Genomic DNA, 22,865 nt, shown 5'->3' with positions numbered 1-22,865 from the left:
CAGCATGCGGAACCTGCAATAGAGCATGTCAAAACAGAGTGGGAGAAGTGTTTAGACGTTCACATCTGCAGTTGGCTGGTAGGTAATCCCAGCCTGGTGGGGCTGCTGCGTCTGCTAATAATGACCACTGTTCTGCGTTGGCGCTCACAAAAGTAGGCTGAATCTCCCAGAGGGGCTGGACCACCCAAAGACTTTAAGAACATCCTTGTGTCCTCAGCTGTCTTTAAGTCTCTATTTACTGCCACACACACACACACAGACACCAAATCTGCCAGATCCCAAACAGTTTTGGTGGTGCCACTATTTTAGGCTACCTGGGACCAAAATAACTGTGGTGCCACCGTCAGACAAAATCCAACCAAAATAACTAAATGACCGACCAAACTGAGTCTGAATTATGCCCCGAGAAAGAGGTGTTTAACCCCATTCCTCGCTACAAAAAGTGCCTTTACTGTATGTGAGCCGAACTGCACATTTTAAAGAAACGAGACGGAGAAAATGTTTTATTCTTTAGCTCCAATCATGCTTTTAAAGTCAGAAAAAAAAGCTTGAAAGGGATATGTAAAATATGTACTATAACTTCTCCACAACCGTCAATTACACATTGGCACTTCGGACGGACTGAGTCATTTGTGTAGTGTGTCTGCAAAAAGATCTTGTGGTTCTTCCAAAGGCTGCGATTTTGATCTCTGGGCTCGATTCATTTGTCCTTCAACTTCGCTTTTATGCTGACAAACAAGTGCATAACCTCTTTGGCCTCACAGGGGAAATAAGCCTTCAAAATAAAACTCCAAATCAGTCATGAATCTGGATGTGCTGCAGTATTTTGCTTTGTATTAAATACCTGTAAATAGGATCCATAATGGCACTTATTGAAATATAATCAGTTTTAAACTGTTTACAATCACTTCACATTAATCCCTCAGATTAAGCCGTACTGATTGTCAGAGTTCTTATGCTAGAAGGCCAGATTGTGTTAGTGTGTAAATCCCCTCTTACTCCAATTTCTTTTTAACTGCCCACTAATCCATTTAGAGCTCCATAGTTCAAAACCTTCGACATCTACCTTTCCTCTCTGTACGAGCAGCTTTTCAAGCACTGCTTTCTCTCTCAATTTGCAGTCTGTCAGAAAAATGTGTCCTTAATTACTGAGTAGACAAAAAAACAAAAGTCCCTCAGAAATAATCCGATGAATCCATGCTGTCCGGACCGAAACACTTCCTGTGACTTCTCAAGTTGGACTTGAGGTCAGAGGTCATCATAATTAGCATTTCTTGTTCATCAGCTCTATAAAATGTTTCTTTGTAAGTGAAAGACAATTGTGTCATTAATACAGTAATTAATACATCACTTGTTGATCATGATACTCAGTCTGTGAAAACAGCTGTATGATGTCTCCTGTTCCTCTGGGGAGCTTCGTCAGGTCTGAGTAAATATCCTTGGTGACGTAATCGGAGTTTGTCTAATCAGACTAATTTACAACAGCTGCCTGTACTTTAACCTGGCGGTTAACAGGCACAGGCCCTTACCGGACGTACAGAATGTGACAATGATTTAAGTTACATTCGTGTTATTCTAGGATCCAGACTTTGTCCAACATGGGGACTAAGAATTAGATACTTAACCTCTGCTGCATCAATTTTCCAACTGTACAGAAGTGCAACACACGATTGTTGGAGTACTCATATATTCAGGGTGGCCAATATTTGCACATTTTGTGCCATTCAGCTTGCCGCGCAAACAGGATGTAAACAATAAGAGTTGTATTGTACGTGTAACCAACCGTTTGTTTAGTCATGTATATTTCTTTCCAGGGGGGCTGGAGACGATCCCAGCTGTCACTGGGCGAGAGGTGGGGTACACCATGGACTGATCGCCAGTCATTCACAGGGCTGACACAAGACACACAACCTTTCACGCTCACACTCACAAATATGGAAAATTTAGAGTCACGAATTTACCAAACCAGCATGTCTTTGGACTGTAGGAGGAACAAGAGTACCCGGAGGGAACCCACGCATGCACAGAGAGAACATGGAAACTCCACACCTAAAAAAGGCCTACTTAATCTGAACCAGGAACCTTTTAGCTGTGAGGCAACAGTGCTCATCACCACACCGCTGAGCAGCCTTGAGATCTAAGAATAACATAACATTTCTTCTTCTTTTGTTGCAGAATTTGAAGAAAGTCATAAAAAAAGAAGAAGTAATGTGTTTGCCAATGAACCTTTCAAGAGTCGGAAACATTAAAAGAGGCTTTCTGCCTTCAGATGTGGCTCCAGGCTACAGCTGTGCTATGTACAGTATGCTGAAGACTAGTCAGCGTATGTGTAGCTGCAGGCACTGAATTTCTTTCCCTCTGTTTGAGCTTAGTCTGACTGATTGGTTTGGGTTCCAGTTGTTCACCTGTGACTGATGATCACATTGTTTTCTAAGCACACATGCATGATTACATTTAACGACAGGTCAGGTCACCTGGGGCAGATACCATCATGTTGAGATTGTAACAAAATTGTTACATAACAACCTTGAAGACATTATTTTATTGGAGTGAAGAACCTTGCGTGAACCTCTGCTTTATAGCTCTGGACTTTGACCAAAAACAGGTAGGTCAATTACGTTTTCCATTTACTGTTCATGTGTTCCCTCGCCTGGTTCCACATGGGAGCAAACAGTAAAATCAGGCACGAAAACAAACAAAAAATAGAGAATCAGCAAATGGGAAGAAAAAAACAAAAGAGAGACATGTAGGGCCTCCAAAAACTTTTTACTGTTGTGTTTGTTTCAAGTTTGCGGTGGATTTATTACGACCACATGAGATTGCAACAGCCCAAAGGAAACGAGGAATTCTGTCCAAATACACGAGTGAAAAAGCCCTCCTGACGGCCTGGAGGTCACACCAGGGTCAACACAAGCAGACGTGTTAATGCGTGGGTGATGTCAAGACCAGGAGGGCTCATATTGTGATGTCAGGATATTCAGGAGATATACTGCTGCGTGTGTGTGTGTGTGTGTGTGTGTTAGAGAGAGTAAACACATGCTGTGGGTGTGTTTCGGTGTCTTTTGGGGGAGGTGGGGAAAGGAAGATGTGTGTTTTTGTTTCTGTTTCAGTTCACTGACAGCACACAGATCCTCTCTGTCTATGAGGGGCCCGGGGGGTAGAACGGTCTCAGAGCAGAGGAGGGGTCTCCTCTGAGGACGGGATGCCTTCATTCATCTGCTTGGACTTCCTGTGAACAGATCACATGACAGCAAGTGTGACTCACATTTTCCATTTCTGCTGTTATAACAGACAGTTGATGTTATTCTATGAATCTTAAGTCAACCTTGATCAAAGAATATTGAACATGAATTATGAAAATCATCATCAAAGTCATCAGTCTATCCGCTGCAGGACAGCAGAAGGGTAAAATAATATGAGGAAAATCTGTGTTATCCAATCAAATCATGTAAATATCTGTGCCTACAGAGCCGTGGAAATCAGGTTATTGTGTTACATCACTTGGACCAACGCCAAGTTTACGGTCGGCTGAACTTCAGCAGGGCTGTATAGCTCTTCTGTAACTCTATCTGAACCTAGCCTTAGTTGTAGTCTTTGGTGTGTAGTATCTGACTTGAGATGTGAGTTGAGAAACAACAGGTGTAAATGTGGAACAAGAAATATTGCTTTCATTGCTTTGTGTTTTTTAGTTTGAAAACAGTTTTTACATTGAAACATGTATTTCAGTGTATTTATAAAGCACATTTAAGGAAAAGGAGGTAACCGAAGGGTTAGATATCACAATGTTATACAAACAAAAACAAGTAGCTAGAAGAAGCAAAATTCTTGTTACAGACAAATTATTAATTAGTATGGGGAGTCAAACACTTGGATAGAAGAAGTGGCAAAGATGATAAACTGCTCCGGCGTCTTTATGGAAAAGACTTTGAACTTTTACTTGGAACAGGGAATGGCGAGGACTAATTGATCAGTGGGATGTGGATGTAGAGTGGGGACTAAGACCAATTCATGCATAGCTTTTTGTTACCAGTAAAGGAAAGTCAGAAGAGTGTGACAATAGCTGCACTATTTAAAACCTGGGGCAGGTAACACGGTAAGACAGTAACCACACACGTATCCAAAAATGAAAAAGAGTCAAAAATCAACCCCATATCTTACATTTCAGCAGCCATATAAAGACCTTGCCCTACCAGTGGATACATTTTAATCATCTCCTTTTTTGGGCTGCAAGTTTTGGCGTAGGCATACAATTTATAATGTAAATAAAATGGGGCCCAACATTGAGCCGTGGGGAACACCACAGGACACAGTAACAGACAGATACCATTGAGGAAAGCATCCAACTTTGATCATTTTATCCTCTGGAAAAGTAGAGGATTGTATCCGGTAGGTTGACACACGTGGATCGAGCCAGTTGTTCCAAATCTAAACATTGTGGTCCTGAGCTTCCAACCGATCAGGATAAAACCAGTGACTGGAAGCTATACTGCCCAAGGCATACAACAGACTGACCAAAGTCAACACACAATGCAGAAGAACGGAAATATATAATCTTTTTATTAATAAGGAAATACCACCTCAGCTGGGTTTTTAAGTTTAAATAGTTCATGATGAGTTTCTGGGACTTATTGTATGAAGGAAAATACTTTTTATTATTATTCCTGGTGTTGTCCCTCCTACGCCAAGTCTTTCAACAATAAACTTTAAACCTTTTGGTAGACAGACAAAATGATTTCATGAGAAAAGGAACTGCTTAGTTTTATATCTCACTATAAAATCTGACTGACAGTACAAGATTTAACATTATCAACAGCACAGCTGGAACACACCATGGTAATTCAGTGCTCCTAATTTACTGCCTGTGGCTGTTTAACAAGCACGCTTTAATGCTTGGAAATGCATTTGAGTAATTAATTGCAAATCCATTGTGTTCATGATCGGGCCCATAAAAGGTTTTTTAACTTGAGAATTATTGGTGTATGCCATCACAAATATTTTTCCCAAGGTTAAACTTTTGATGCGGTTCAATCATATAATTTCTTTTCAAATTAGATTCAAGTGAATTATGTGTTTTTTGAAACGCACCTGGAATCAATTGTTCTCTTGACGTCCATCTTAAATTATTACATTTATGGCCTGTAGGGAATATGGACGCATTTTAAACACAACAGACAGTCTGTCTGCCATCAGTGTATACAATTAAATGTTTAAAATGTGTTTGCACTGAAGGCCGTGCAACATTCAATTTCATTGCATTTAGTTTGCACTTCAGATCGTAAATAGAAGTGTCATCTCTTTGATGACAGTGCTCAGATGTTTGATGTATATGTGTGCTGCAGAGGAACATGGAAATGGTCAAATAAATCACTGATTTATATGTTTTGATTTGGCTTTCTTTTCCATCTGATCTCACTTGCAGACAGAGAAGAAACGCACTCTGACAGAAATGTTGGTTTTAGTGGGGAAATTGCCATCCTCAAAAGTTCTCCAATGACCTTGGAGCAACATCAAGACATGGAGCATTTAATGATTTCATTCAGATTAATATCAACACAAAGCCAAGAAGTTATTATTACCAGATTGAACTGATGTGCTCAGTGAGTTAGTAGCCAATAAGTGCAGTCACACGCAGCGGGAGGAGGGTTGTGGGGGGCTGAGCGGCCAGCAGCCGTCGGGGGTGAAGAAAAGTTCTGAGACATGTGGAAAACTTGAAATGTGGAACAATGAATTTTACTGAGCTCGAGTAAACAAACCCACATCAGATTGACCCCAGGTCCGCACATATGAGTCATCGCTCATCTCTTTAAAATTGAGATCTTCAACAGTCCTCATTCTACCATTGTTGATGAAGTGCTCAACCAAGCCCTCCTCTCAAAGGTTACACTTCCTGTCCCATTCCGGGAACTCAGTAAGGACATCAGTGGGGGGCCTCGGTGATGGGCTCCACATGATGTCCAACTGGTGAGAAATGGTTCAAAAGAGGACATCGCACGGTGACCATAACTTGAGGACACTTTTAAGGATATATCCTGCAAGGGACTACTACATTACTCTCCTCAAAATTAAGGTCACCACAAGGTCCATCAGGGTTTGACCATTTGTCATGGAACTGGAGATGTTCAAATATAATTTTTGTATGTTTATTCTTGGCCTTGAAGGATTAATATATAATAATATAACAAAACAACAATCCTAGCTTTTGGAAAAAATGACATCTTTCAAGATTGACGTTCATATCACACTTTACACAGGGAACATTACCTTCTTAAATTATTTAGTATGTCCTCTCTAATTTTAAGCAATGATTATGTGTTTTCAGCTGTAGCTAGCTAGCATAAGCCAAAGCAACACTGTGAATAGATTTATGCTTTCATGTTGCTTTTTCCAGACAAAACGCTTCACTCCCACATAGAGAATCATTTGACGATAAGGACTAACCAAGTCTGGCAAAACGTAATGCGATTTATAACACAAGTTTGGCTGCAGTTAGTGCAGTCTAAACTATTCTTCGGCGCCGCAGAGGCGCCATTGTTACTCCAAACTCGAAATACTGGCTTCTTAAACCCCCTTAGATGTGTCGGTCCTAAACAGGTATTTTTCTAAGCTAACCGTTAGCCCCACAATCCAAACAAGTCATGTAATGTAAGCCTTTAGCCAACGGAAGTAACGCAAGGTTGTTGACAGTAAGCTAGTTAGCTAAGCATGCTAACAATTGCAGCAGTTAAACAAAATGTGAAATCCAGTTTAAACTGCTTCTGGTGTCTTGGTGTGACTGGAAATATAAACCATCCTCTGAACTTTAAATGTTGGTGGTATCACTCGTAACAGCACTAAGAACCTTAGCATGTGTAGGAATTCAAAGCTTGTGTGCTAAACTAGCTAAGTTACAGATGCAAAGCTGTGAGAATTGTGCAACTTTATTTGTCTACTTTAGTCCGTACATGAGACGAGAATATGAATTATGAGACACAGTTGTTGTTCAAAGTTTATACATGTGTGTCTGTGTGGGTGTATGTTGCTAAATTTACAGGCAATAGCCTGATCTTTGCCACAGAGCGGAGGGTGTTTACCCTTTGTGTTCCCATAAAATCTCTTTTATAGTCGACGGAGGCGGATGTTATTCTGTGCTCTCAAATCTTTAATCCCAGCTGACTGAACTTTTTTCATTTATAGCAGCAGACATGTTATGTATCTGGCAGAACTTATGAACATGTTTTTGTGTATAAATCTTTCAGCCAAGAAACATCGGCCATCTGGTTTTGCTGTCACAAGAATAACAATCAAATGAAAACACAAAAAGATTACTTGCTCACGTCCAAACAGTAAAGATTATAAGATTTCCGACACTGAGCTGACGCTTGTAACAGTGTTTGGATGGGGACAGAGTGGAGGATCGCGCAGGGCACTGCCCCCCTCGGAGGGTAAACTCTACACACTGCAGCCATTCAGTTGGCCCGGCTCACTGGATAAAGTTAGGATTGTTTGTCAGCGGGCTGTAATGCCAGGAATGCTCAGTGCTGGCTCCCCCTGTGTGTGCGAGTGTCTCTCACACTTTATTTTGCCTCTCCAGCAACCGTTGGGATCTGCGGTGACACCCCCACGCTCGCTGAACTCTGAGTGAAATAACAGATTCTATTTCTCTCCTGGAGGCTATTTTGGTAAACCCCCGATCCCCCTCGAGTTACCCCACCCTCTGCCTCCCACCCACCCCCCGAGTAGAGACTGTCCTGTCTCTAAACTCTCCAGCAGCATTTTCTAGCATGTTCCATCCGGCCATCATGACATCACTTTCTAAATGAGCAGACACATGAACCTGAACACACACACACACACACACACACACTTGTTGGTCTGGTGATTCACAGCTTGAGTCAAACAAGTGTCCAGCTGCATCTGAGTCCAACTCCACTCTCTGATCTAAGTCTGCTGTTTGGGGTTTTTATAGAGATGGATGATGTGCCATCTTCTCTTCAAAGGGAAAAAAAGGAGAACACCTTTTTTTCATATTACTTTGGTTTTGATTTACATTTCATTTCAGGCATACATTTGAATTTTATGAGTTGTTATTTAAAGCTTTATTAAGGGTTATTAAGTGGTTGATTAAAGCCCTACCATTTTGACTTTTTCCTGTAGTTTGATGACCTTTTTGAAATCACCAACAACAAAAAATTATTGTTTTTATTAGTTTGCTGAGAGCTAGCTTAGCATTAAGGCTCAAAGCATTGCTAGCACCCTAGGTCTCTAAATTATCTAAATTATCCGTGAAAATATTTTCTGTAACTGTTTCTTTAAGTGAAGGATATTTTTAGTTGATGTAAAAGTATTTAAGTACTTTGCCACCCGGCTACTGGACTAGTATAGCACCAAAACTGTGACGTAGCCGTACGCCTGTAAGCTAGGTATCGATTTCCAACATTCAATTCATACGGCTTCTAGTTTAACCTATACACAGATGTTTAGTATGGCAACATTAGTATGTATAACGTGAACTTAAAGTCACTATGTTTAATACTGTAGGGACAGCAAGATCAGATGGTTTGACATTGGTGGCAGCCATCTTGCCTAAAAACCACCCCATATTAGAAGAACCCTTTTGATTAGCCTGAACTAAAACAAGGTGGATGACAATCTATCTGAACCGGAGATAAAACATGAGCTCGAAGACTCAACTGGTTCTCAGGGTAGTATACGTGTAAAGACCCTTTATAGGACAGTGGATAGAGGCAGAAAAATTAGGGAAGAGAGAGTGGATGACATGCTTGAGTCGACCCCGGGGCTGTCGCATCGAGGACTGAGCCTCTGTACATGGAGCGTGATCGAGCCTTAACCGCCCCCTGTACTTTTTTATTTTACCAGCCACCAACCGGAGAGCTTCTCCATGCACTGTTTGACCTCTTAGTCAATGGAAGAAATCTTTGGCTCATCCAGGAGAAACAGGATTTATTACACTGTTCCTGTTTTTATGTTGTAATTTCTAGTTTTCATGCTTTCAGACATATTCTTGTATTTAGTATATTCAAATAAGTTAAATTGTTTAAATTTATCCAATGTCTTAAGCTCATCAACCTTTAGAAATGTGTTAAATTAGGAAAAATAAAAAGGCCTAAAAGTTTAGAGGTAAAGTGTTCACCTGACCACAGAGGCGTATGATTTTATAGTACTGTTATTTATCATGGCAGGCTTTATGGCTTACTGTAAAGTGTGGGTTTCCACTCTATAATATAGGAGCTACATAGCGTAGCCGCAGTTGTTTGGAGTCCTTCCCATCATGAAGAACTTGTGATGAATTCATGGACTTGTCTCACTTTTGCACCCCAGCAACAGCAACACGCAGACGGCGACCCTCACGTCTCCTCCAGATGAAGCTGCACTGTCAGCCTGCTCGAATCATCCAGTTCAACTAAAACATGTGTTTCCCCTTTGCACCCTCAGGATGATGTCACATCCACAAAGTCATGTGCTCCCCAAGTACAGCTTAATTTAAAACATCTCCGTTTCCTGAGTCAGTACAGCGTGATCTGGATCGAGCCTTAAGAGTTTGTCTCGCTTTGTAGGAGACAACGCGCAGAGAAAGTATGCACCGAGCGGAGGCCCGAAGTGAGAAACTCCCCACGATAATGTCTGAGTGGGACTTTATAATCGCTCCCTTGGGTGAATAAACCCTTTTTCAGGAGAGGTAATAGCACAGATACCAGGCCAGGGTGAGTTTGATTTGTGTTGTGGCATGAAATTGTGAAATCTCTGTCATTACTGCTTCTCTGTCCTGTCATCACCCTCATTTCTCACAGACGAATGCGCGGAGCTTCAGCCCACACACACACACACACACACACACACACACACACACACACGCACACTCAAATTAAAGGCCAAATTAAACGTCTCAAAAATCTAACACTATAATGCCTTGGATACAGTTTCTGCCTCTGTCATCCAGACGTGCAGGTTGATTCAAATAGTTTCAGCATTAGCTTACCTGCTTGTGCTCGGCCAGTGAAAGAGGAGTCATTTCTTAGTATTAATATTAGCTTAACGACCACAAAGACGTGTTTCAGCTCAACCAATGTGCAAACACTATACGAGAACATACCCTGCACTGGTCTCTGTACCGTCTGTTCAACACACACCGCATCTTGACAAACACGCGTCACAAAAGGAACAACTTACCCACTGTGCATTGTGCCAAAACTAGCAAAGGCGTAGATCATTACCAGGATGTTACTTTGGCGTAGAAATCACTTCCAGTATGTTTACAGCTAAACTGCATTCACAATAACCCTTCAGTTCATAACATTTCAATGTTCTCCAAACATCTTTATCCTTTGTTGAAGCAACATGCTGTTTGTTATGGTTGAAGAGAGGATAATCACGTTCAGGCGAAACCGCCGAACAAGACGATGAATAACAGGTAATAGAATAAGTCAAGCGCTTAAAGTTTCCATAAACTATAACTCAGTGGAGTCAGGTAAATGGGAAAATTCTATTAGGAAACATACTCGTCATGTAGTTAATTTAACAATAAGGTACTAAGCACGCCTTGAAAGGTCACGACCCCGAACATGCATGGGACATCATGTAGTTTGTCACAATCTGGAAGGTTTCATGATGACACTAATGAACCAACAAATCCATATTCTACTCATTAAACTTGAAGGGTAAAGGACAGAAGAAGGCTGCACCCTAAAATTCAACATGAACCACCCGTAAGCACAGATTAATGTAGTATTTAGTTTTTTGTATTGCACATGCATTGGGGCCTCAAATGAGTCGTATAAAGAAATTGTGAAAATGTTCGTGATAATGGTGAAAATTGAAGGCTGAAATATTCTGACTTTTTTTGGTCAAGCTGCAAAAAATCTGAATCCTTGTGCAAACAGATGACCTCACTTAGACTTCAAATGTCTTTTAATGTCCTGCCCTGAGTTGCAACATAAGCTTTTTATTAAGAATGTATAGTACAAAACCCAAGTCAAGATAAAGCCTGAAAAAGTGACCCAGATGATGTCATTAGTGTTATTTGCATAAACCAAAGAAAACATAAATCCCTAGTTTAAAAAAATAATCTAAGGTGGGTCAATATATCACCAATGCAGTGCTGAGTTAGTTTAATCAAGCACAAATTGGCCCAGTGACTGTGTTGTACTGATTTAACTCATTGAAACCACCCAGCAGAAGAGTTGTTTTGAACCAACAACCCAATAGTCACACTGGGCCTACTCTCTATTATTCTACATAGTAGCATCTGTAAACAGGGATGTAATCCGCCATAATGCCATCCTGGCTCCCATCAGCGTGATCTGAAGATGATTTAGCTTCTTATTAATCTCTATAAACAGACATCTGCATGTAAGTTCAGCTAACAATCTGCCCTAGATCTAAATTTTACTTGAGATGAATTCCCTTGATGCTGTGTCACGAAAGCCGTTCAGTGTTCAGATTTCCCGACTTCCTCGAATGCATCAGATCGATCCGACCTCCGTGCAGCAAACGAGCTTTTTAAAAGTTTTCTTCTCCTCTTGAGGACAGACCTGACAACGCCTGAATTTTTACGTCTTAAAAATCTGCATCTTGATGTTGAAATTTCGGCTAAGGTAAGACCTGTTAATAACAAGTAAATCACGAGAAAACGTTTTGTCTTTCTGTAAAAATGCAGCACGCGGAAAAGGAAGTGTTGACGGGAAGTCGATTATCGCTTACGGGCCCGGCACGTTTACCGGTGTCCCCAGAGGCTATTTCGTCTCAGACTAGAGCCGATGAGATCCGAGATTGCACTGGGCCAAAACACACCGATAATGACATTGTTGCCTTATTTATCTGTGACTGGTCAAATTTTAACCCAATGATTTTAAGTGTGTAGACAGAGGACATTACTGTTTTAACAGGCCACGTAATTATCACCATAGCAAGTAAACACATCTTTGTGGCTCAAATTAGTGGATTGTCGCTTAATTGTAAAATGTATTGGAAATTTGCACCAAAAATGCAGAGACTGCAACTGAGTAGACTCCTGTGGTATAAGCTAATGTACCCCCGTCTTGGAGAAGGAACCATATGTCAAAAAGTAGTTACTGGCTGCACTGGACTTAATGGTAGGTGACTTGGTAAATACACATTGCATAGATGGCAGTATAAGGAGTCAGAAGAGCCAAACAGCCATCTTTGCCCTGGGTTAATCTGGCCTAGTGTGCAAGAGAATATGACACTAGACTTTATATTAAACATTGGGTGGCTAACGTGGCTTTATATTGGCTCAAAAATTGCGACTGTTCCCAGTAAAATGACACTATGACTACCACCAGTAACCCTGAATGGAACAGATTTATGGAAAGATAGGGAAGTGTGTATAGTCTTTAATAATACCACTTTTCCAAAGCTGACTTGAAGGTTTTGATTAAATTAAATGTGGTGAAGGATTTCATCGGTATGACTCACACAAGGCATAATAAACAGATTTTTTTTCCTCTCTTTGCACAGTGCATGTAAATATTGACCTTAATGTGACTACAAGGCTTGTGAAGAGCTCAGGTCTGAGCTGTGTCGTCTCCACCATCTCCGTCTTTTGACAAACTTTACACTTCCAGCTCTGCCCGTAAAGATTTTTGATTTCGACTCAGACAAAATGACACGGATATTGTATCAGTCAAACGGTGCCGGGTTTCCAGCAGTAACATGGTGTGGAGAACAGGCCAGCCTTTGTTAACAAGCTTTAGTATCACCGAGGAGAGAGCAGCCATTGTGCTTGAGAAAAGCCTCCTTATGGTTCATGTCCTCAGATTGTAATGGATCCTCGAACCCAGTTTAACAAACACAACTCACTCCAGACGACAGTATATGCATTTCATTGGGCCTCTTGCTGGAAATAAGTCGCCTTGTTGTCATCAGATTTTCGAGTAGAGAACAAACTACCCCCCGTTCATCCAGAGCTACTCCTGGGTTCATGGAGATGTGCTGTTTAAGACGGTCATGTGAGGAAATACAACTTCACTGTGTGCATGGAGAAGAAGTTTAGAAGCAGGCTTCAGAATAAGAGATTAAAATCATGACAGAAAACAAAATAACCACGATACAAAAAACTGTAGTTTGTCCTTTTTTAATCTCACAGAAATGAAGCCTCTGTTCCTGAAAAGAGGCGGAGTCACATAGAAAACACTGAACACCCGCCCTCACTTTACAGATGTTTCAGAACATTTCATGGTTCATTTTTAGGCACTTGGAATCACAACAACATTCCCTTTCTGAACAACAAATACATCTTTGGTCCGGTATGTAATTTAAAAAAATAAAGCCAGAGTATGAAAATAACACCAGCTTCAAAGTTTTTTTTTCCTCAAAAATGTATTTCTGACATATACAAAGCTTCATAAAGATTTTTTTTTTTTAATACTTAACAAGGTTTTATCGCTACATCTCAGAAATGACCAGCAATCTTACAGATGTTTTGCAAGACAAAAAACGTGAGAAAAGTTGTGTATGTGTCGGCTCAATCAGTACAGCAGTACAGGATTGTTTAAGTCAAGTCACATTTGGCAAACATGGGTTCCATTTTTTTTTTTTTCTGTATTTTCAGTCCATTTCCTTTAAAGATAAAGAACGTGGAGACACTTCCACCTCTCAGTTCAGCTACAGGGCAGCCACGTCTGATAAGAATTACTGCATGGTGAGATCTGCGGCGGCTGCACATGTGCAATATAATAATTACTGAAGTTGATGTCCTGCACGTACGGAGCCGGCTGGTAGTAACACGTGACATTCGTGACCGTGGGGATGGCGTTCTGCTCAGCCAGCACCTTCAGCGCCAGCATGGAGATGAGGCTGAGCGTCTGGCGGCGCTCGTGGCCCATCAGACACACGGTGCTCTCGTTCACCACGTGGTGCAGAGTCATCAGGCACTCGTACCGTTTGTGCTCCATCCCTGCAAAGTGGTTCTGCAGGTAGGCCTCCAGCTTCCTCTGCTGCTCGCCTATGTCAGAGAAGTCAATGAAGAAGCGCGAGCACATGTAGCGCTGCATCTGCTTCATGTCCGCCTCCGAGGACGGCCTGAACCCTCGCACCAGCAGGTGGCAGTACTTCAACAAGCCGCCCCCTCTGATCTCCTCGGGGCTGCGTGTGGCTATGGTCCTCTGACACAGGTGCTCCATAGCCTCCATGAAGTCCCCGTACACGCTCTCCCCGATCACAGTGGGGTGAAAGCTCTCAGACATGGGCGTCTCCGAGCAGCGGTCGAACAAGAGCAGAGAATCGAGGCAGATCTGGAAGGAGTCCACGCTGAATTCAAACTGCCGCCGTAAAGAGTCCACAAATTTTAGCTCCACGTTCTTGCCAGTGTTGTTGGACAGCGAGATGAGGCTCCAGCGGTCCGTGTCATTACAGACTTTGACCAGTTTCTGTACATAGGCCTCTTTGAGGGTCAGTGCGGTGATCCGCTCCTTGGAGACCCCAGCTGGCAGGAAGTCAAACAGGCAGTCCAGCACGACGTCTTTCACCAGGCGGAAGGCCTGATCGTCCTTCAGCGACACGCCAAAGATCAGGTCCAGGTCTTTGTAGCCCAGTCCTGTGTCCTGATGGAGCACATGACTCGCAGCCGAGCCGTTCAGCCTCACGTCCTTAACACACACACCTCTCTCCTCTAGCCTGGCGCGCACCACCTGGAAGAGACACAGACACAGCGTGTTATTAATGATTCTCCTGAGTTAATACAGTAGAGGTCCTTATCTTTTAAAAGCCCTTTAAGGTGCAGGAATTACAAAAGAAACCCATCTAAAAAAGGACTCAAGTTAAACCACATGGGCCTAGTGGAAATCAATAGTGTGTGAAGGCAGGATCAATACTGCTGCTCACAAAAGTCCATTTCATCATCATCAGCATCAGTTTGAATGAAACCTAAAGAGCCTGAACAAAGAGCAGCAGAGCAGGGGAGCCTGAGATCCTCCAGGTCCGTCGCCGTCTGGGTAGCATTGCTTTATCAAAGTGAAAACATCTTTAATTCTGAACTGCAGAACCAAGAGAGCGTTAACCCAAGTGTGTAGGAAAAAATAAACTTTCTTTCAAGCTAAACGGCACAACCTCAGGTCATCAAGGGAGAGCGCTTTCCCTTTTCCCTGCCTCTGTCCCAGAGACTTGGAGGATGTTTAAAGAAGAGGTCTCGCCTCAGTGCGGCCACATTGCAGGAGGAAGATCTATAGCTGGACAGGGTATGCTAACATCACTGCAAGCAAGCGCAAAGGAGGAAACGTGTCTGTATTCTGACATATTACATTAAGATGAAGCTTTATTGTGTGAAGGGTGAAGACGATCCACTTGTGCCTTTAAAAAACTCTTCATAAACATTCAGAAGACATCAAAGAGTTCAGTGGAAGCAGCTCCTTTGTTTTATTTGGCGAGCTATTTGAGAAGCTTGTCATGTTAATTCAGTGTACACACTTGATGCTGACGCCGATACATGAAGCAGAGGGTGAGAAAAACAACCTGACATGTGGACTACGACACCTGAAGCACGTACACAGTGCTAATAAAACATGTGTACAAATCAAACAATAAAAACCTGCCGAGTACATTAAAGTTGTCACACATTTACATACAACCCTGCCGGCACTGACCAGTCAGATTAGAGACTCTCTCTCTCCCATGGATAACAAGCTGCCTCTATTTATACATACTGGGTCAGGCAAATAAACATTTGAAGGCGAGTTGCACAGGACGATAAAGCATCTAAGACTTGATAGCATAACTTGGCAGCAATGGCTGTGGGATTATTTAGCCAATCAATCATACATACAGATTCTGTGCGTGTGTCGAGGGTCAGGCCTACACCTCACTACACCTCTCCCCCCGCTGCAGGTAGTCAGTCAGTCATACTTTAAAACAGGTGGGTGGTATAATCCTCTAGAAACACAGGTATGCCTCCGCTAGCTTCACAAATCCTGCCAGAAACCCGACTCCCGTCTAATCGAGTCTCACTTTTTAAAAACAAAGAAATCAATTCAACGTAAGTCGAAGAAAATGAAGGTGTTGTGTACTATGGAGCGGCTCTGTCATTAGCCGTGGAGCTTTATAGAACAGAGGCTGCTCTTATCTTAGATCTAAAGTTACAGCAAGGTAACTCATGACGATGCAGCAGGACAAAGGTTCACACATTCTGCATCAGAGGCTAAACTGTGTCATTTCACTTTGTCGTGACAGCAGATTAAGAGTGGATAAATGTTTAGCCAAGCAGTGCATGACTCCAAGTGGAAGACGGCACATTTTAGCTAAATAAAATTATACAGGGTTTCCACAAATCCAGGGGAAACAGAGTCCCCACATTTGGGGCTCAAACCTGCATTTAAGCTTCCTGCGCGCTCAATGGAGCATTCATCTTTCCACAACCACAAGCATGAAGCTGCAGGCTCCACAGGCCGGTTGAGCTCATCCTGAATATGTCAATGTGGAAATGAAATCGGGAGGAAGGATTATAAAACGGAATACCTGACTTTGGCGATGTATACGAATCTGCTGTATGTTCATCTTGAAACTCTATCATGTCATTTATCTTGCGTTAAAGACACCACAGAAGAAGTGAAATGTGATCCAGCCAAGGTGCTAAAAAGGCTTGAAATGTAGAGGGACTTTGGCATGTGTCTCTTCCAAACATTTTAATACACATTTCCTCGTGAGGTTTCCCCAGGCTGTTGTTTCAGTGTGACAATGATTGCCACTTAGTATAATCTGAATTGGGAGCACTTTTATTAACTAATTTAACTAAATAAACGCTTTAATTTAGTGCCATAGAAGAATATATTTTTCCTGTACCTATTTGTATTTTTTAAGGGATACACAGAAGACCTAAGCAGACAAAATTGAAGATTAACATCAAAAGAGGAAACGAACAAACAAATTGATGAAGTAATGTGTCACTGAAATACAATTTAGTAAAAAAGGATCCAAAAGGTTTTTATCTTAAGTTGGTCAGTGGCTCTTATTTTGAAATTTGGAGAGTCCTGGAGAGCTTTCAAAGGCAGTTCCAGACAAATAAAGTACAGTTAAATTTTAATGTTTACTTACCCTGGTGTAATCATAGTGAGAGATTATGTGAGAGTGACCATTTGATCCAAGACTACAGACCATGTGCAACACAAACGCTATAAATATACGTAATTCTTCCCAGAAAATAAAGTGACCCCACGTTTTAAAGTTCTTCTATAAATTAATACTGTGCGGATGTCATGGTAATTACCTGGACGATCTGTCGGGGTTGCACGGACAGAGTGGGGAAGTTTCCTCGGCCGTGGATTGGGACAGCCTCCCCCAGGATCGAGTCCAAACGCTGCACCTGATCCCAAGACAACACGCAGAACCTCCGACTCTGATCCGAAGCATCACCGCAAGACATGTCGATGTTAACTTTCAGCCCCCCTCCCCAGAAAAACAGAAATAAAGTGAATGTAAATCAGCGCTTCCTCCCAGCTGAGCACTGTATCTTCTCTCTTGAGCACGAGTTGAAATATCCCTGTGGTGTCAGCTCCTTGAAGTAAGGTTGAAGTATAGAGTAGAAAAGTTAGTGCAGTCGTATGAGTGGCGGTGACAGTGGGATCAGACGCTTCCTCCGGTGTGCGCCGCTAAAATCCGGTCAGTCTGCACAGAAGCGATTCATCAGAGGGTTTAAATCCTCCTCATTAGCATGCGCGCTGTGATTGGCTGCTGTGTTTGGTCATTGATTATGGACGCCCTGTCTGAAGGGAACACCCTTTATGTGACGCACTTAAAGCCTCCTCCCCTCTCCGTGCTCCCTGCGTGCTGACAGGGTTTTCCCTCTAACAGGCCTAATGATCCACTACTCCTATTATCTGCATCTCAGCTGCAGCTATTTTAGCGATCAACACTTATAAATTAAATATTTGTTCATTTGTTTCAGATATTAGGTTTCAATGATTGATTGCAGAAATCACGTTACAGCGGTGGAGACATGCCGCACTGTCCCGTCTATGATGTATTTCTTTATTTGCTAAGGGATTGTTAGCAGAACATGCAGGATGTTTATTCCAGCTACGCCCTGCGTCACTGTTCTTCATCATATTAACCTATAGACACCCACAGAGGTGCATTGGGTTTGAAATAAAGACACAGGCGTTAAAGGCCTTGTGGGAAAGCTTTAGCGTTACTTTAACCGAACAACATTATAAACAAAACTTTACATGGACACTTTCAAGTGTAATTTATTTACCTCAATGCCAGTGAGACCCAACCGCTGGTGACCCCTTAACACAAACCGTTTTCAACCTGCTTCCCGTCATCATAGCCACGTCTGCTGGCTACCTGTGACCAGCAACCAAAAAGGGATTTTCCTCTTCTGAGGAGGTAAAAATGAAAATAATTATGTTTAGAAATTACAGGGCTTACATTTATTCAAAATTTTGGACATTGTCACTTATGGCAAACTGGCCGTCCAAAAAGTCTTTGCTCCACCTTTTTTAGTGAGTGAAATTCTAGTATTAAGTAAATGTTAGTGATATAGCACGTTATCAGTGCCTGTGCTCACTGTACCTGGCTAAGTAGCCTGTTCAGTGTTTGTAATACATTGATATTTTTGTAGCGGCCGGAGTCAGGATTGTTGTTGGCTTGTACCCGCAGAGAAAACACTGGGCCACAGTGATGATTGGACTGGAGTTGAAGTTCTTAAAGATGTTTCACCTCTCATTCAGAATATCAACCACGTCCATTAGATTAGAATTAACGTAACCTGGATGTCACAGACAAGTAGCTAACGTGAGCCTAGCTAATGTGAGTCCAGCCAACGTGAGCCTAGCTAACGTGAGTCTAGCTAACGTGAGTCCAGCTGACGTGAGCCTAGCTAACGTGAGTCCAGCTAACGTGAGCCTAGCTAACGTGAGCCTAGCTAAAGTGCAATTTACCACTGTTTTCTATATCTAGATAGATTTTACATGCTGTTTCTTTTACTAGTTACACTTATCTAAGGCATAAAACTTTTATATGGTAAAACACAAAAAGCCACTTTCTGGTCTTGATTGTGTCGATGTTAATGCAAGTACAAATAACCTTTAAGCCTCTGTTTACATTTGTCACATACCTCAGCACCACTTCTTTTCAGTATGCCTCCTTATCTGTCGTGTAGATAGTGTTTTCTTCTTTATTTGTGTTGAGAAATAACTGGTTTGAACTGATCGTTGTCAGCTTTTTATGCCTAATATTATTTTAATGGTTCATATAGAGCATAGAAATACGTTTAGTAAGAGGAGGCCAGTTAAACATGTTAAATTAGCTGATGTCAGATACATTCAGTGTACTCGTGTTTATCTGATTTTCACATGTTTTCACATCAGGAGAACTATGGTCACATCATCACCGTCTTTAAATCTGTTCCTGACCTGTATGTAATCTATTATGTGTTTCAATGCACTAAACATCCCCTAATGAACGACCTGACACAATGGCAGACGTTACTCACAATAGCAGACATTACTGAGAAGGCCTTAAGTTTCTGCCACTGTGTAATTTACTGTTTACTGTCCAGGTGAAAGCTATAGTCATTTCCTCTTTTATAATGGCCAGAACATGTCATCCTTTGTAAAATAACTAACCACTCACAACACCTATAAAATGTTTACAAGAGAGTAAAGTTCATTTCATGATTGACCTGTTTGTTTTTAGTGATGCAGCAATAAAACAGACAAAAACCTGCTTTTACGCACTCAGCTACGCACTTCATATCTTCCCTGAATTTAACCATGTTGAGTTCACACCCTTCTCCAATGTTGTCTACAACACACAGCAGGAGCTCATCAGTGTCTGACAGGCCTCCAGGATGTGACGGCGTGGGTGTACCATGGATTTGTTCTCCGTGAAAGATCACTTCAAATCCTGTGATGTCAACATAATCCTGTTTCTCTGGCAACAGCATCCAGGGTTGTCGGGCAGATGGGCAGTGGCGTCTCCAGCCGAGGGTCCTGCCAGGTGCCGATGTGAGACATCTGCGTCATACGACTATAAATAACCCACCATGTGGCAGCTGTGCATCCTGGGAGCGGAGCCAGCCTTTACCTGAATGTGAAACACCCAGAAAAGAGAGAGAGAGAGGGAACAATGATGGCCGATAAATGTCAGGCCTCTTGACATTCTCGGGTTCCCGCACAGCCTCATGTGGGAGGATGTGAAGTCACAATTATAAACACAATTTAGCCCTAAAACCTTTTGTGTTACCTACTTTGTTTATAACAGCTTATATCACCGTCACTGGATCCTCTGTTTATTAAGATGACATCCTGCTTGAGCCAGGACAGCTGAGACTGTGAGTCTAAGAGGCGCGGTGAGATAACTAGTATTTAAACACACCTTAAACAAATGGTGCATTAGACAGGCGAAGGTACCAGCTAAAACCGCAGTCAGACATGATTAAACAATCTGGCTTTCTTGGTTATATTACTTCAAAGAATTAAAAGTCGGCCAAGCGCATCTGTTTGTGTCACCAAATCAAAAGCCATTAGGTGGTTATGTTTTTTTCAAACATTTACCTCACTTGCAGCGAGGAAGAGGAACAAGGCAGGGCTTCACTCAAGTGCAGGGACGTCACAGGGGGTTGTAAAAGCGTGGCTGAAAATCGATGTCTCCGAACAACAGGCAATGAAGTGTCAGAGTGATCAATTGTGCGAGGACAGATAACACTGCGTCTGTCGCACAAGATGAGTTGTGAAGTCATCACAGGGCTCTCACAATCGAAGTGAATTATATCCCCCAAAAGACTTCCCTCATCTGTCACTGAAGCACATTCAGACACGTTATACTGGAAGTGTTTGCTATTATTAGAGTGTGTGTACATGTAACAGTATGCCTAAAATAGTGAAGCAGCTGCTGCCATTACATATCTGCAACACACTACACGTTATATTTTGAAATTAAATTCTTTGAGAATGAATAAAATGTTTGTAAAGACTCACTCTATCAAGGCTTTAGATAACCTGTCTGTAATCAGGTTGAGCTGACCAGTCAGGCTACCTGTTCGAGAGAGAATAGGCGATAAGATAGGTAAGTTTACTCTTCTGGATCGCTCCAGATGTCATATCTGTGGGACAGAGGAACGAGGTTACGCAAGCGGCCGTGCCTCTGACGTCAGACGCCCTCGGCTGCCTGCTTGATTGATTACAGTAGTGTTTTAAAGAGCTGTTCTGTGTGCTGCTGGAAAAAACAAACACACCAAAACACACTGTAAATTCAAGTGGCATTGTACACCAGCACTCCTATCTGTAAACACCTGGAGAGTGAAATGGAAAATTCAACGTGTATAACCCTCAATTTTATATTATTTCCCAAGGCGTATAAATTTATCAATCTCTCTAATGATTTCTGAGATGAGTTAATTGTATTGATTCTGCAGCCTTTTGTTTGTGTAAGAGCTGTGGCTTCATTTTCAGCCTCTTTCCACAGGCCCTGCGGGTTCGTAGTTATGCCACAGCCTCGGCAGTATCTCTGGATAAGAGAGTTGCATAGCTGAAGTGCTCTGAAGCTCAACGGTCAAATATAGTGTTAGGTGTTATGTAAGGTTACTCTCTGAACGGGGGAAAAAACGTTGAGTCAAGCTGAAGAGAAATACTTTATGAAAATAGAACAAATATGAATGAAATAGTGGCTTTGTGTTCTTAAAACAAGAAGAAATATGCTTCAAAGGTGCGATTAAATCTCTACATCCCCTGTAAATTTAAAGCTTGTGTGAAGAGTCATGCTCCGGCACATGAAGATCTCAACACGTGCGGTGCAACTTATTGCTGCTTATAGAAGAACTCATGTAACAGAGGAATGTATGGCCCCGGTAATAAAACACCCTCTCCTCTCCCTGTATGTGAGACCTCCTAACTTGGACAGCTTCCTTAACTGGAGCTTAAATCATGTTATGCAACGACACCCTCCCCAACAGGACATTTAGGGTCCCTGCTGAACCTAAATTACCCTGTCAAACGCTACAAAAAAGACAACAAACCCCCATTTTGCTTCACTTCCCGGCTTTGGTGTTGGTAGATGAATGGTTCCCAATCTGGTCTTATTCTCTCGATCAAATACTTCCAACTGCACCTCGGGGACGTAGACACAAGATGACAGCTGTCTGCAATGTGCAGATACTGCTGAGTCAACAAATAAAAGCTTATAAAATAAACATGTTCTGTAATTTTCTCAACACATGTGCCTCGTGTGGACATTTCATAATAAAAGCTACCAGACAAGAGAACTGGTGGTTTTTCTCCTCCCTCTCTCTCTCGTTTGCCAGACGTGAGAGGGAACCCCTATTTAGCAGCGAGCTCTCATTTCATTCCCAGAAATGCTGCTCCTCCTCGCCCCCGTCCAGAAGCCGAGGGGAGAAACTCTGCCAGGGGGACAATTAGGAGTGTTATAAGACGGAGAGCGATTGAGTCAATTAACTTGACACCTTTGTGCAGCGTTATGGAGCACTTCCCTCAGAGACCATGTCTGTTAAGGTCATGATCATACCAGCGCAGCTTGACTCCTGTAACTGATTCTGTTTGATGTCTGAAAACACAACAGCCAGCTTCATCCAACTCTCTCTGTCAGGGTTAAAACCTCTGTCTCACTGAGTGACCAATAAAAATGATTTAGCAGCACGTTCCTCAGTTCATCCTCCAGATTTCTTGAATTCTCCTCCTGGACGGATTAAAGGATCGGTCAAAAGTGTATCCCATCATGCCACGGGTCAGTGAGAGCCAGCCGGAGCACTCCAAAGACCTTTATGATATAAAAAACAAATGAAGAAAACACTCATTAGATTAATATATTTACGATCCGTGAGATGCATTCACGTCCAAATTCGTGACAGGTGTTTGTGAATATTGATAACTAAACAAGCGTTTGAACGAAAACAAAGCTGG

The 22,865-nt window shown here is 42.1% G+C and overlaps 1 protein-coding gene across 1 annotated transcript; it reads right to left on the bottom strand.

Annotated features, from left to right (window-relative positions):
• Window positions 1–13,084: 13,084 nt before the first annotated feature.
• On the bottom strand, window positions 13,085–17,595 carry tent5ba (terminal nucleotidyltransferase 5ba). The gene is made up of 2 exons (XM_069656470.1): window positions 17,213–17,595; window positions 13,085–14,645 (listed from the first exon to the last, which is right to left on the bottom strand). The coding sequence occupies exons 1-2, from the start codon at window positions 17,366–17,368 to the stop codon at window positions 13,617–13,619; spliced, it is 1,185 nt and encodes a 394-aa protein (XP_069512571.1). The 5' UTR covers window positions 17,369–17,595; the 3' UTR covers window positions 13,085–13,616.
• Window positions 17,596–22,865: the final 5,270 nt, after the last annotated feature.

This window comes from Semicossyphus pulcher, unplaced genomic scaffold, assembly GCF_022749685.1.
Source record: "Semicossyphus pulcher isolate SPU_LCO1_2020_fin unplaced genomic scaffold, fSemPul1.0.p SCAF_9, whole genome shotgun sequence".
Lineage (NCBI taxonomy): Eukaryota > Metazoa > Chordata > Actinopteri > Labriformes > Labridae > Semicossyphus > Semicossyphus pulcher.
Note: the sequence above shows the minus strand (reverse complement) of the source record. Positions and strands in the feature narration are given on the sequence as shown.

What these genes read in the sequence shown, in the direction of transcription:
- tent5ba (XM_069656470.1), bottom strand. Translation starts at nt 17,368, where the DNA reads ATGTCTTGCGGTGATGCTTCGGATCAGAGTCGGAGGTTCTGCGTGTTG. An exon ending in AACCCCGACAGATCGTCCAG is followed by an intron (nt 14,646 to 17,212) that starts GTAATTACCATG and finishes TGTCTCTTCCAG; the next exon opens with GTGGTGCGCGCCAGGCTAGA.